Genomic DNA, 14,050 nt, shown 5'->3' with positions numbered 1-14,050 from the left:
TGAGCAGCTTTTGGAAGGGGGGGGGGGGGGGGGGGGGAAGACAAGTCCGGGACAACCAAACCACCCTTTACCGCTCTCTTCCCAAAGAGGGGGAGTCCGAAAGATGATGCTCCGGTCTGAACAATGTAATAGATAATATCCAACAGCCCTGGCTAAGGCGAGTCGCACAGCGGCAGTATAGCAATTTTGCTCAAGACATGTCTGAGCGTCGGCTCCGCTTTTTCTCGCTGCCACTTGCAATTTTCTCACAAGAAAGACAATAGGACTTTCTCTTGTTAAAAAACACATCGCACAAAAAGCACAAGTTGGTGCGTTGCGATAAGACAAAGGCTGCATAGGAAATCATGGGTGATTAAAAAGGGCAAAACGCAAAAAGATAAAACAAAAATAATTGCAGCATGTTCACAACATCACAAATGTGAAGGAATCCATTGACAAGTACGGGGTTCATAATTCTGTATTTATGCGCGATTTGTAGTGGGTGCTCGAGAGAGAAGCGGTGAGCGGCGGGACCCCCTATGGCAGCCGCTTTGTCTGCAGTGGAGTCCGTGCAGCGGGAGAGCTGCAGCTACGTACAAAGGTCATCGGTCAAGGCCTCTTTCACACCAGTGTTGCGAGCTTCAGCCGCAATGCCCATACGCAAATGTTAATTGAGGACGTCTGCACGGTAAAATGGAGCATGTTGCGATTTTTCTTCCGCTTGTGGAATATGGAATGAAGGAAAATTCGAAAAGCATGGCTGCCAATGTCCATGTTTTACCGTGTGGTGTGTCTCATTGCATCAGATAGCAACATAATATGACAGAAACAGTCTTTTCTTCCCCACGGGGTTCTGGCCAGCAGGGGGCGTGCTATAGAGAAGCCATTGGCCATAGCAGTAGCTGTATTCAGCTGAATACAGAATTTACTTAAGGGGGAGCAGCTGAATGACTTAATAAGTTGGGGCGGCCACTGAAAACGGATTTTCATAAGAGCATCCTCAATTTTAGGCTGCCTGTCCACGGGCGCTTTTGAATGTCGTTCCCCGCGACGATAGTCCGGCCACGGAAACGGAATGCACCCTTTCCATTGCGCTGCTATGGAAAGCGCAGCCCCTGTCCATGAGTGGGGAATCATAGCGATTCTCCACCTGTGGCCAGCAATTCAGAGCATGCTGCGATTCTCTGTGGTCAGCCTACGTGTCAGATAGGCTGACAGCGGAGATCCGTCTGCAGGCTCCTACTCCCAGGCAGCGAGATATGGCAACGCTCGTGGGCAGGTAGCCTTCACACTTATGATTTAAAAAAAAAACCAAAAAAACTGCGCAATGAGAGAGTGAGAACATGGATGACTTTCAGTTGTTTTATTCCCATTTGTGATGTTTTCACTCATACGATGTGGTGTAAAAAAAAAAATTGTGGCATGTCCCATCTTTCTGCATTTTCCTTTTTTTTCTTAGCCCATGTTTCCTATGGAGCCTCCGTTTTATTGTGTCACGATGCACGAACATGGGATTTCCACGCAATGCGTTACATTAGAGACTCCTGTTGACTTCCGTCCTGAAAAAAATCACGGTCGGCAGTGATGCGATTTTTCACAATAAAAAGCATCACCAACGCTCAAAAGCTGCATTTTGCCGCGATTTTCTGGCAGCGATATCCTGATTACCAGTGTAAAGGAGCCCTTATACTTAAATATATTGAGAAAAATCAAAAAAACAGGATCCTCACAATTAAAGGAAGAACAAACAATAAGATACAGTTGAATTCAGTAAGAGCGCCACCATCAGCAACTACCTGGGCAGCCTGACGAGGCGTCTGTGGATGCCAACCTACAGGAGCAATTCAAAGCAACAATGAGCAAGTAAGGAAAGTCTGCCCAGCGGCGCCTGTAGGGTAGAGTGATCTCACCACCACTAGAGTTAAACCCTGGATGCAATAAGGCTACACCCCTGTTAGAATGCCAGGATTGTCATGTTACAAAGACGAATCATTTCAGATATATGCGGTAAATCAGAATCCCTGTAAACAATGGCAGCGAAGTACTGACTACTACTAGGAGGGGGTTAAATGTGATTAGCCAATTCTGAACACAACCCCATCCACAAATATAAGAGGCTGTGAAAACATTGTAATTTTGCTATTTTTCCACCCTAAAAGATTTCAGTTTTGTTTTTAACATGACAAACCTGGCATTTTAACAGGGGTGTGGAGGCTTCACATATACAGTGATCTGTAATCTCCCTATATGCGATGTATATTGTATAGTCATATGGTGACTTTGTTGCAGATTGTCAGCGTGCATTCCGATCTTCTTAAGATCACCGTGTCTGCAACACGAATGCATGGTCTTCCCTTACGATGCAAAGTTGAGAGTTACACTGTGGTTTTTGGCTGCATAAGTTGGGGGCGCAGCCAGTCGCCATGCAGCCCCTTAACCCTTTCCAATCCAATTTTGGATTCAGGGTTTCCTAAAAGGCTCTTTTGCTGTTATACAATAGTGCCATCTGCTGGCTAAAGCCAGTATGTGTGTGCGCCAGTGAGGCTTCGACAGCGGAGTGGCTGGCAATAGATGGTAAGAGTACCCTGTTGGACATCATCTGACATTGGAGCTGTACAAGCTTCAATCCGACAGTGGATTGAAAAGGGTTAAGTTCACATTGCACAACCAGCCTAAACATCTGTAGCAAAATCTACATGCAACTGCAGTGATTTCACTCTTTGCTGAAACTCCCAGCACTTCCACAAGAGGGCACGCCACAGATATGAAACTGCATAGAATTCACTGCCGCTTCCTTTATATTATGAGAGGATGGGAATTATAAGGCCGGTTTCACATCTGCGTCGGAACCTCCAGTAAAGATCCAGCTGAAGATATCGGAACACACTACAAGCAGCTCCTTTTCTTCCATCCAACAGCCGTCCAGCTGGGTGGAGAGCGGGCGGAATCCATTGTAGTCAATGGGTTCCATCTGGTGCTGTTTGGCTGTGGGATTCCCCTTCCCCGAACGGAACAGAAAAGCAGAATCCCTGCGCAGAAGTGGAGCCGCCCCGACAGGGTACCAGACTTTTAATAAAAACACACATCGCAACAGTATCTGTTTCATGTAAAGAACTGGCTATAATAGAGTTGGGAGAGCGGAAACGTCTCTGTTCCACAGGAAGCCGTGACAAGGACATTAGACTCTGCAGGGCCTCCCCTTCTTGTTGTACAAGATGGCTGCTCAGCACCCGGCTGTGGAATAGACTTCTGTCCGTCCCCGAAAGCCTCGAGCTTCCTTCATCTGGCCTCCTCTTTTGTTGCCTTGGCCTTCTTCTGCGCCGTCTTCTTGCCAGCCTGTGACATGGTCAACGTGTCCCTCTTCTCTATGGTGCGCAGCTGCTTCTTGCGGGCCCGCTTAATTTTAGCAGGATTTCGGATCTAATGCAAGTGAAGAGATATATGCGGTTAGTAATTAAGTACAGGCAGAGTATTCACTACAACGAGAAAGTAGTAATCGCGGCTCCAGAGGAAATTCTACAGGAGAATCGCTGGGACGGGTCGATTTCCCTCATTGCTATCCATAAACGAGGATCCTACAAGTAGCGCAGCAGCGCTGGTGGGGATACATGTTAAAGGAACAATAAATGTAGAAAATACACAAGATATCCCAGCAATCCAGCCTTTAACGTGTTAATGACCCCTCCGCCATACATTTAAAGCAGGGGACGGAAGCCGCCCCCACACCATATCCAGTGGGTCTCAGCTGTTTTGTTGGATTCTTAAAGGGGTATTCCGGAGACCAGGCAAAATGTCTAAACTCCCCTAACATTTCCACTTATTGCCATTATTCCAAACACTCATTTAACTCATCAGATTGCACTCTAGTACATTTTGTTTTGCCACTAGGGAGTGCAAAAAGTACATCTCCCACAATGCCCCACTGTCCGTTACTGATGACTACGCATTTAAAACTGTGCAAACTGCGTCGTCATTACCGAATTTGAAGACACGGAGCATGCCTGACCAGTAAACAGCGGCACATACAGGACGTAACTGTTAGATACCAATGGTGAATTAGGCAGGGGGAGACCACAGGGAAAGGGATATCTCTGCAGCTTTCACAGAACGCATATTAGCCTCTTACTCCCCACTTCTACACGAGCCAACCTAAATAACCAATCACCATGAACCAGCCAACCTAAATAACCAATCACCATGAACCAGCCAACCCAAATAACCAATCACCAGGAATGAGTAAATCCAAACAACCAATCAGGTTGCGAATGGTGTGGAGTTGCGGAGTATTATAGATCTATGCTCACAGAACATGTTATATATTATATTGCAAAATTATATGTGAATCTCCAGAATACCCCTTCCATACAGCACTAGCAGCTGAAGGCATTTCTGGAGCCTCATGTCTTATGTCCCCCCCCAAATAAGTTCTATTTAAATCAGAGAGACAGCGCAAGCCAACTATTCGAACATGATGTGCTCAGATACAGCAGTTCAGCTCTAGTAGAATTCTAGTCAGATACCGCTTCTACATAGTGATAGTAATTGCTAGTTACTTCCACTGATCGCAGGTGACATCTAAGTGGTGACGTCTGCTTTTGTTTTAATTCTCTATCTGGGCCCAGACCACCATGAAGACTCCTTCCAGCCATGACTTATCTTTGCAGCCTCTCCCATTCCTGACACTACTCCTACTGCTCCCTCTTAGTCAGAACCTTTTGATCCCCACAAAGTAATAGTGCCTCCAAAATTAATTTCCTCAATGTGTCCACCACAAAATAATGCCCCCTTACTGCTCCAGTGATAATGCCTTTTTTGTGCCCTCTACAAAGTGCCCTTCAACTTACTAATGCCTCCTTAGTGCCCTTACATGGTAATAGTGACCCCTTACGGCCTCCTACAAAGTAGTAGTGCCCAGGTGCCTCTCAGAAAATAATAATGCTCCCTCAGTTCCCACAGTGGCAATAATGTCCCTTTAGTAGCTCAGTGATGTAATATTGCCCCTTATTGCACGGCTTGTGCCCCAACAGGTTATAGGGCCCTCTTTGTGCCCCCCTAGTAATGCCCTCTGATTGAGCTCCACAACTTCCTCCCACTATGCCACTAGGAGAAGTTGTTGCTAGAGGAATCTGTGTTCACCCAATGGCATAGCTGAGCGGAGAGCTCCCGTGTGTGCTGTGCCTGCACTGGTATCTGTAGTGCAGGCACAGCAGCTTATATAGTCGATAGAAGAGCATTAATAAATGGCTGCCTTTTAATTTAGATATATATGTTTTAAGTCTCCCAATCTCAGTTTCATCTAGAACGCTCCTGCCTCAGTACAACTTTCTTCTCTTCACAGTGTCAGACAGCTTTTCGTCTTCACAGCGCGCCTGTTCCCTACCAGATCCCCGTGCAGGGTCAGTCTGCCAGTGCATCAGGCTGTGACATACATTATATCACAGCATGTCACAAGCCGATGCATGAAACGGGCACACTGCAAAAAGAAGGAACTGCAAGGCCGCCTGCACACAGCCAGACTTGCATTGCGAAATCCAGAATGGGTGTTCGCCTTCGGATCCTGCAGCAAATACGTTCCATAGCTTGCTGTGGAAAAGCGTTTTTTCCTGCCCACAAACGGAAATCAATTGCAATCATCATTGCAGAAAGGTTGCAGGATCCGCGCCATCGCCTAGTGACGATGCAGCATTATATGTACTGCGCAGGCCGGGTACAGCCGCACTACAGAATAAGAAGAATCCGGACAGGTACTGGCCGGGTCCCGCATTCGGAATCCGACCCGGTCGTGTGCAGCCGGCCCAACACAGTACAGCTTCTTCGCCTCACATCACTGGGGCAGGAACGTTATATAAAAACTGCTATAAAAGTCCCGACACCTATCGGGGGGAAAATATATACAAATTTACCAAAGAGCCAGCCATCTATTAATCTGATCTTCTATGGTCTGTATGAGCTGCAGGCACGGAGCTCCATGTTCAGCTATGCAGTTAGCTGAAGACAGACTTCTCCAGTAACAGCAGATTAGGGATTCTTCGTGAGAAATGTCCAGAATAGGCTGATTAAACACACTGCAAAAATGCCTGTAATGAGGTATTCTGTAAGTTTTAGAAATTTTAAAAAAAATGTAAATTGCGGTTACACTTTAATATTGGGTTGCTTACTTCTACTCTGATGTGCAAACGACATACTGTCGCCTGCATGTCAAAGAGTAGAAGTAAGCAGTGCAGGAAGTGTCACTGAGGTGAGGGGGGCCTGTAGGCCCCCCTGAATATGAGCTCAGCTGTAAAGTATGACCTCTGTGACTGCTATAGCTACACTCACAGCATATAACCAATTAGACCGCGTTCAGATGCATCGGATCAGATCAGCACCAAGGAGGTCAGCGTATTCCAATGCCAAAATCCGCAGTACGCTGTCAGTTCCATAGGGACCTTTTCTGGGACATGTGGATGACGTTTTGAAAACCCCTTCTTTTACTGTATTGTGAATGGTCGATGGTTTGCAGTACAGAATCTGACGCATCTGGACGCAGCTTTAGGGCATATAAACATCACAAGTCAGGGTCCTCTGCTGAAGACTATTCAGTTACAAGCATAGCTCCCATGGACTTCTGTGAGAACCGCATCTACAATTCCGAGCGTTGGCCACTACATAAGGGTTGGAACAGCGGCTTCCATCCGACCCCAGTGTATGCTGGCACTGACAGACGGAGATGCCTGGAAAACCCCTTTAATACTTGAAATGCCCAGGGCTGTGGGTATAAAACCATTGTGATGCCAGAGCAGATGGTGCCACGACAACAGAAGTCAGCAGCATAATTAAATGGCCGGAATCAGAGTTTGCTCCAATCTCGGCGGTTAGAACAAGTGGACAACAGAGGGCAGAGTTTATGAAAAAATTGATAGCTCAGAAAGAAAAAGTCAGAGAGGAGATAGAGAATTCAGAATCCTGATATAATGGCTGTAGCCACAAGACCCCGGAAGATGCCACATCAGCGGCTTAGCCCATTGAGCTGCGCCAGGACTGCAGTGACGGTGAAGCTCCAACGCTCTCTTCTGCAGTATCGGCAGGTATAATGAATACAGACATCTAATCTCATGAAGCAGTCACTGTTACTCTTAAGCCGGTATAGTGTGGGGTGCTTTAGATTGTTACTTTGTAGCTAAACAAGTATTAAAGGTTAGTTTGTAGGCTGGATTCACATGAACGTATAGCGGCTGGGTTTTCACGCCCAGCCGATATAAGTCGTCTCTCTCTGAAGGAGGAGGGGGGGGGGGGGGGGGAGAAGGGGGGCTGGAAGAGCCAGGAGCAGTGCTCTGAGCTCCCACCCCCTCTCTGCCTCCTCTGCACTATTTGCAATGGGGAGAGGCGGGATGGGGCGGGGCTAATTCTCAGCACTTGGCCCCACCCCTTTCATTGCAAATAGTGCAGAGGGGCGGAGAGGAGGCAGAGAGTGGGCGGGAGCTCAGTTGCTGCTCCTGGCTCTTCCACCCTCCCCCCCCCCCCCCACAGATGAGGACGCTGTATATCGGCTCGGTTTGAAAACCGAGCTGATATACGGTCGTCTGAATCCACCCTTAGGTTGTGGAAAAAGGAGATTTTCCACCTATGGAGTTTTGCAAATTAGTTGACAGTACTCAATCACAACTTTAATTCCACTTTTGGTCGGTCCCGCCCCGCCGGCAGTCTCAGAGAGTCTACTTACCACTTGCACCACCTCAGCTCTCCTCTCGTTTTCCAGCCTACGTCTCAGGTTCTCTTCTCTACGTTTCCTTTTCTCCTACAAACAAAGGAAGTTTTAAAACATGAAAATGCTCCAACTTTCTCATCAACAGACTACATCAGTGCAGCGGCCCTGTTCTATGTTGGCGAGTGAAACTATACATAGGGTATGACTAAAATTACTAGGAAAACTTATATGGTGGGACTAACAGCCTTCGAGCGACCCTCCGGTCCTGGAGAAACAAAGATGGCCACAGCAGCTTCTCAGATACCTGATGCACACGAGTATTAGTAGTACAAGATACTATATGCCGCTCTGACCCTCCCCAAGCTTCTCGTGGGCAGCACTGCTTATTAAAAGCAGGCCCAGTGTATTACGGGTCATTTACACGGGATGATTAAAAATGCAAAAATGTGCGATAATCGTTGCGTCTAAATGCAAAGCCATCGTTTAGTTTTCATTTCTTGCTCATCGCTGATCGCTGACTTCTCACTGTGTGTAAACGCTCCCGCACATAGAATGTAAAACACAGAGCGAGACGTGAGCGATACTCAGTGCTGATCTGTCAGTCTAAACGCTCTGCACGAGCGCGGCCAACTAGCGGCAACGTCAGCCACTGGTGCAGATCGTTTAGCCGACAGTCGGCCTGTGTAAATGGGGTATTAGACTGACATACAGTGTGCATCATACAGTGTGCATCAGGCAGTCAGAGAAGCTGGTGTGGCCATCTTTGTTTCTCCAGGGCTGGAGATTCGCTTCCATCGGGGTCCATACCACTACATACACAGTAAAACCAAAACTTCTGACACACCTGCTGATTGTTTTCAGGGGTTTCAGCTACACAGCCATGCAATCTCCACAAGTATGGGTCATACTAGGGGGCTCAGTGATCCTACACATGGCACTGTTGTAGGAGGCCACTTTTGTCCCAAGTCAGTTTGTAAAACTGCTGATCTACCTCCATCGGCTGTAAGTGCTATTATTGCTCTAGGATCTACATATCGGTAACAACACAATTTGTGAGCCAAGTGCCAAGTACGCGGCGTGTAAAGAGCGGCCTTGTTGTGTGCCCAACTGCCTTAGTGCAAGATAAGCCATGTGCCAGGAGCTTCACGAAATGGTCTCCATTATGTAACAGTTGCGCACAAGTCTATGATCACCATGTCAAGTACTGGCCTGTGGAACAGAGGACATACGCCCTCCGGAGGACTGATGACACGTTTCACCATCTGATGGAAAAATCTGGGTTTAGCTTCCCAACGGCATTCCCATGCTCAGGATGTGGAAGCTGGTGTGCACGTACAATGTCATCCAGTGTGCATCTTGTGCCATGTATGAAGTCCTTGCCCAGCCGTTGGAGGGTGCATACTGTTATACAAGATGTGAGCGTGTTGGGCATTTGGAAGCTCAGATCTTGGATCTAAATGAGCTGCTTGTAACACTGAGATCCATTGATAACATAGAAAGGAGTTCGCTGCTCACTGAGCTGCACCCGCTGGGGTAGATGGTACTATGGGAGAGCAGGCAGCTAGCTGGGTGACAGGAGGAGGGGGAGAGGGAGGCTGGTCCTGAACTGGCACACCCCCAACAAGTTTGTGCATGAGGGGAATGTCACTAGCACTGCAGCAGCACGACATGCTCTGGCCAGGAATTATTCCAATTCCCAAATTAGAGTCCGGAATATTTTTTTTTTACTGTAATGGGGAAAAGTGTCTTCTACCTCAATGGGGGTTTTGCCTTCCTCTGGATCAATATTGCAGTATTATAGGCTGAACTGGATGGACACGGGTCTTTCTTCAGCTTTACAAACCGTCACTATATGGTCAGATGTTTCTCTTGGCATCTTCCATTCCACCACTGAAGGACACCCCGCACCTTGCAGCAGCCAGGAGTCTTTATTAGTCCATTTGTATTTCCATCTTGGATTTGTATGGCGTACGTGGAAGATATGCCATAGAATCCAGATAGCTGTCTCATTTCTGCCCCCCAGCCCAGATGCATGCTGCGTCCAGAGATGTCAGGAATAGAGGATCAGCCGAGAATGCTATTCTACACCTTTTCTTTAACTCCCATAGACAGTGAGGCGCAGTGACCTGTGCCATTTCTGCAGTTCCCAAGTTATATAAGTAGCGCAGCTTGCTGTCCATGCAGCAGTTTCGTTACTTGCAACCCCATCATCAAAAAACATGGCCTCTTTCTTCCAGAAACAGCGCCACACCTGTCTTTGCGTGGAGCTGGAATACAAGACAACCCTATGGAAGTGAATGGGGCTTCCACACCGCACAGTCTGCAGAGAGATGGGCACTGTGTCTTGAAGAAGTCAGCCATGTTTTTCTAATCTCAGTTAAATCCATTAAACAACCCTAAAACTTCTGCGCCAGCCGCCTGACGTTTCTCTAATCCTGTATTGGGCGGTCTTACCTCTTTCTCTTGCTGCTTCGTATCCTTTAATTGTTGGGCTAAACTCTTGAGTAGCTTTTTCTCCTGTCTTTGCTTCATCTTGACCTCCCAAGAGGTGCAGAGGGGGCGATCCCGAACCATGTTGGAGAACCTGGGAGGGGAAACCATATAAAGAACACAAGTTAGCCTCTTCCCCTCTTATAAAAGGCTGTAGTGCATCATTGCCCCCCTCATGGGTAACATCTACAGAGGACTGCCATGTAGCGTGTCGCCAGGTGGCAGCTGTACTCTCTCAACCCATGACATGCAAATTCAGAAACACGCAATGCAGAGTAATCCCAGGGCTACATGGCGGTTTTGGTCACATGACATGAAGATCGCAGTAACACACCGCAGCACCGCATCCAACGGGGTTATGGGGAGATCTAATGCCATAAATGCTGAAAATAAAACCTGTTGGCTTTACTATCACAGACTGAAGGCAGGTCACGGGCGGCTGCCATTGGACGGTTTTTAAATAGACAGATTGCAGCTCTAAAACAGTCACATGACAGCAAGTTGCATAAGTTTTTTGGCTGTGCGTCTTTTCTGAGACTTGATGTCACATGACTAAAGTCACCACTTGGTCCTCCAATAGAACGTTGCAGCAGCACATCTGAAGCTGACCCCTTTGTGACCATAATACGCCTCTTTACTGACCTCACTAATAGACATTAACCCCTTCATGACGCGGCTTCCCCCCCCCCCCTAAAAAAAAATCATAACTCCTTTATTTATCCATGGACGTCATTGTATGAGGGCTTGTTGTTTTTTGCGGGACGAGTTGTATTTTTCAATGGTAATCTTTAATGTACCATATAATGTACTGAAAAACTTCTAAAAAATTTTCAGTGGAGTAAAATGAAAAAAAAACAAACAAAAGAAAAAACGACATTCCACCATCTTTTAGTGCGTCTTGTTTCTATGGCGCACAAACTGCAACAAAAAGGACATGATAACTTTATTCTATGGGTCGGTACGATTATCACGATACCAAACTTGTATAGTTTTTTTTTTTAACTGTACTATTTTTTTTCCAGACATTACTTTTTTCAATTATTCTCTGCCGTCATCTTGTGCGCGCAATAACTTTTTTATTTTTCCGTCGACGTAGTTCAGCATTGCTCAGTTTTTGCGGGATGTCCTGTAGTTTTCATTAGTACTAATTCGGAATATGTACGACTTTTTGAACGCTTTTTATTACGTTTTTTTCTGGGAGACAGGGTGACTGAAAAAGTGTATTTCTGGCGTTCTTTATTTTTTTTTTTTGGACGACATTCACCGTGCGGGGTAAATAATGTGCTACTTTGATAGATCGAACTTTTACGGAGGCGGCGATACCAAATATGGATTTTTATTTGATTATTTAGACTTTTTAATTATAGATATGGCAAAAGGAGGGCGATTTAAACATTTATTACTCTTTTTTTTTTTACAATTAAGAAAAACTTTATTGCTCTTTTTTTCCCCACTTTACTTTTATGTCCCCCTGGGGGACTACAATATGCGATACTTTGATAGCTCCTGCAGTATGACGTAATGCTATAGCATTACGTCATACTGCATTCTGACAGGCAGCCCATCAAGCCACCCCATGGGGATGGCTTGATAGGCAGTCTCTCAAGGGAGCCCTAAAGCCTTTCAGAAGGCCCCTGGCAGCCATGACACTTGCACGACTTCCCCGATCTCACCGCTGGGGCCAGTACGGGACCCCCAAACAGCATTCGGGGGCTTTAAATGCCGCTGTTGACAGCGGCATTTAAAGGGTTAATAGCCACGGTTTGGTGCCATCTATCTGTGGGGATTCCCCTTTCCTCAACCCCGACCAGAACGGGAGATGTGAATCCACCCTAAAGCCTGCGGTACCCATCGGGGCGAGCGTGGGAGGAGGGGTGGTCCTAACGTAAAGAGGTCGGCTAGTGACAGGGTCGCTGCAAATGCCGATGTAGCCTGTTATTGGTACATCAGCCCTGACGGGGCACCGGGCGAGACGGGTACGCCTTCTATGAGGGTGGATTCACTCGGACGAGTTTCATGTGACAAGTCCATCCCCTGAAAACTATTAGGCCTCATGTCCACGGGGAAAATCAGATCCGCTGCAGATTCTACATGTAGAATCTGCAGCGGGTCCCTCCTGCCCCGCGGACATGAGGGCTGAAAATAGAAATTTAAAAGCATTTACCTTTCCGTAGCGGACGGCGAAGATCAGCTGTTCCTCACGGCCGGATCTTCATTTTCGGCCGGCGGATGAATTCCTGACGCCGGCGGCACATCGCCGGCACGTCGTCGACGTGCCGCGCGCATGCGCCGGGCACATCCGCCGAGCCGAAGCAAGGGAGATGCAGCCGTGAGGAAGAGCAGAGCTTCGCGGTCCGCTGCGGGTGAGTAAATGCTTTTAATTCCTATTTTAGGTCTCCCGCGGATCCGGACGGCTTCCATAGGCTTCAATAGAGGCCCGCGGGAGCCGTCCCCGCGGGAGACCCGCATGAAAATGGAGCATGGTCCAGATTTTTTCATGCTCCATTTTTTTTTAAATCACTTTTATTGACGATCCGCGGGTATTTATGTACCCGCGGGTGGTCAATGCATCCCTATGGGGTGCGGATCCGCGCGCGGGAGATCCGCTGCGGATTTTAAATGTCATTTTGCCCGTGGACATGAGCCCTTAGAAGCACTTGCGATTTTTTTCTCACTTGTGGGGAAAAAAAATAAAATGGCAAATACACAGACAAGATGCGATGTGTTTGGGGAAATACTTATCGCACCCATATAGAGAGACTACTACCTCACAAGACCAATATCTATGCGGCTTCGCGAGCTTCTGGGATGGATATGGCGCAGGTCCCGGTGAATAGCCATCATACAGTGCTGAGCCCCGCCCACATGACACTGCCCCACCAGCCCACATGACACTGCCCCACCAGCCCACATGACACTGCCCCACCAGCCCACATGACACTGCCCCACCAGCCCACATGGCACTGCCCCACCAGCCCACATGGCACTGCCCCACCAGCCCACATGGCACTGCCCCACCAGCCCACATCACTTCACCGGTCGCACACCTCTTCTTGTTCTCCTTCCACACTCGGCCAGACTTCGGCTTCCCCTGCGGTATCTCCTGCTGAGCCTCGGCCGGCCTCTTCCTCTTTCCTCCCCCTCCGGCCCGCTGCTCCGGTGACTCCTGCCGCTCTCCCTGCACGGCCTCCTTCTCCGGAGCTCCGTCGGCCATGTCCTCCCGCAGATGGTGTCACTGTCCGCTCACACGAGCTGCAACTTCCGCTTACAAACTCCACGTGCGGCGTTCTAGTTGGCGCAGCGAGATGACGTCACACGGCGCAGCGGAAGCCTGTTACCATAGCAACTGACGATCCCGTCCTGTGAACGGCCGAGCAGCGCGTGCTTGGTTCTTTCAGCTAAGAAATCGCGCACGAATAGGAGCCTTATTAATTTGCAAGGGATCATAAACGTGTGCGATTGTGTATTCTGGGGTGGGAAGAAAAATCGCAGCAGTCCTATCTTTGGCCATTCCCTCTTATTGCCTATTGTTTTCAATGGGGTTGGGAAAAGCATCGCACTGCGTGTGAGGAGCAGTCGATGCAATGCGAGGTTTCCCATAACACCTGCTGATCCTCCGATCATCCGCACTGGAGGATCACAACCTCACGGATGTGATTGACACAAAAACTGTTTGCATCGCGGGTACATCACATGTTCCCGAGTGCGATATTGGGGCGAGATTCTGAAGGCCTCATTTTTACGGGGTCGGATTCCACATATGGAATCCTGCACAGAATCCATCCTCAGCTGGAGACCCTACGTACCTGCAGGCGGTGGCGTCCGCGCGGACAGCTCTTCCGGGTTATCTGTACTGCGGATGGTCCGCACAGCGCATTGTCGGACATGCACGAT

General features: G+C 48.1%; 1 protein-coding gene across 1 annotated transcript; it reads right to left on the bottom strand.

Moving 5' to 3' along the window:
* Positions 1–3,019: 3,019 nt before the first annotated feature.
* On the bottom strand, positions 3,020–13,447 carry CCDC86 (coiled-coil domain containing 86). Its single transcript, XM_066586743.1, has 4 exons — positions 13,204–13,447; positions 10,121–10,250; positions 7,682–7,756; positions 3,020–3,399 (listed from the first exon to the last, which is right to left on the bottom strand). The coding sequence occupies exons 1-4, from the start codon at positions 13,368–13,370 to the stop codon at positions 3,259–3,261; spliced, it is 513 nt and encodes a 170-aa protein (XP_066442840.1). The 5' UTR covers positions 13,371–13,447; the 3' UTR covers positions 3,020–3,258.
* Positions 13,448–14,050: the final 603 nt, after the last annotated feature.

The sequence above is a fragment of the Eleutherodactylus coqui genome, chromosome 13 (genome assembly GCF_035609145.1).
Source record: "Eleutherodactylus coqui strain aEleCoq1 chromosome 13, aEleCoq1.hap1, whole genome shotgun sequence".
NCBI classification, from domain to species: domain Eukaryota; kingdom Metazoa; phylum Chordata; class Amphibia; order Anura; family Eleutherodactylidae; genus Eleutherodactylus; species Eleutherodactylus coqui.
This window is presented reverse-complemented; position numbering and strand designations above follow the sequence as displayed.

What these genes read in the sequence shown, in the direction of transcription:
- CCDC86 (XM_066586743.1), bottom strand. Translation starts at nt 13,370, where the DNA reads ATGGCCGACGGAGCTCCGGAGAAGGAGGCCGTGCAGGGAGAGCGGCAG. An exon ending in CGAAGCAGCAAGAGAAAGAG is followed by an intron (nt 7,757 to 10,120) that starts GTAAGACCGCCC and finishes CTTTGTTTGTAG; the next exon opens with GAGAAAAGGAAACGTAGAGA. An exon ending in GAGCTGAGGTGGTGCAAGTG is followed by an intron (nt 3,400 to 7,681) that starts GTAAGTAGACTC and finishes CACTTGCATTAG; the next exon opens with ATCCGAAATCCTGCTAAAAT.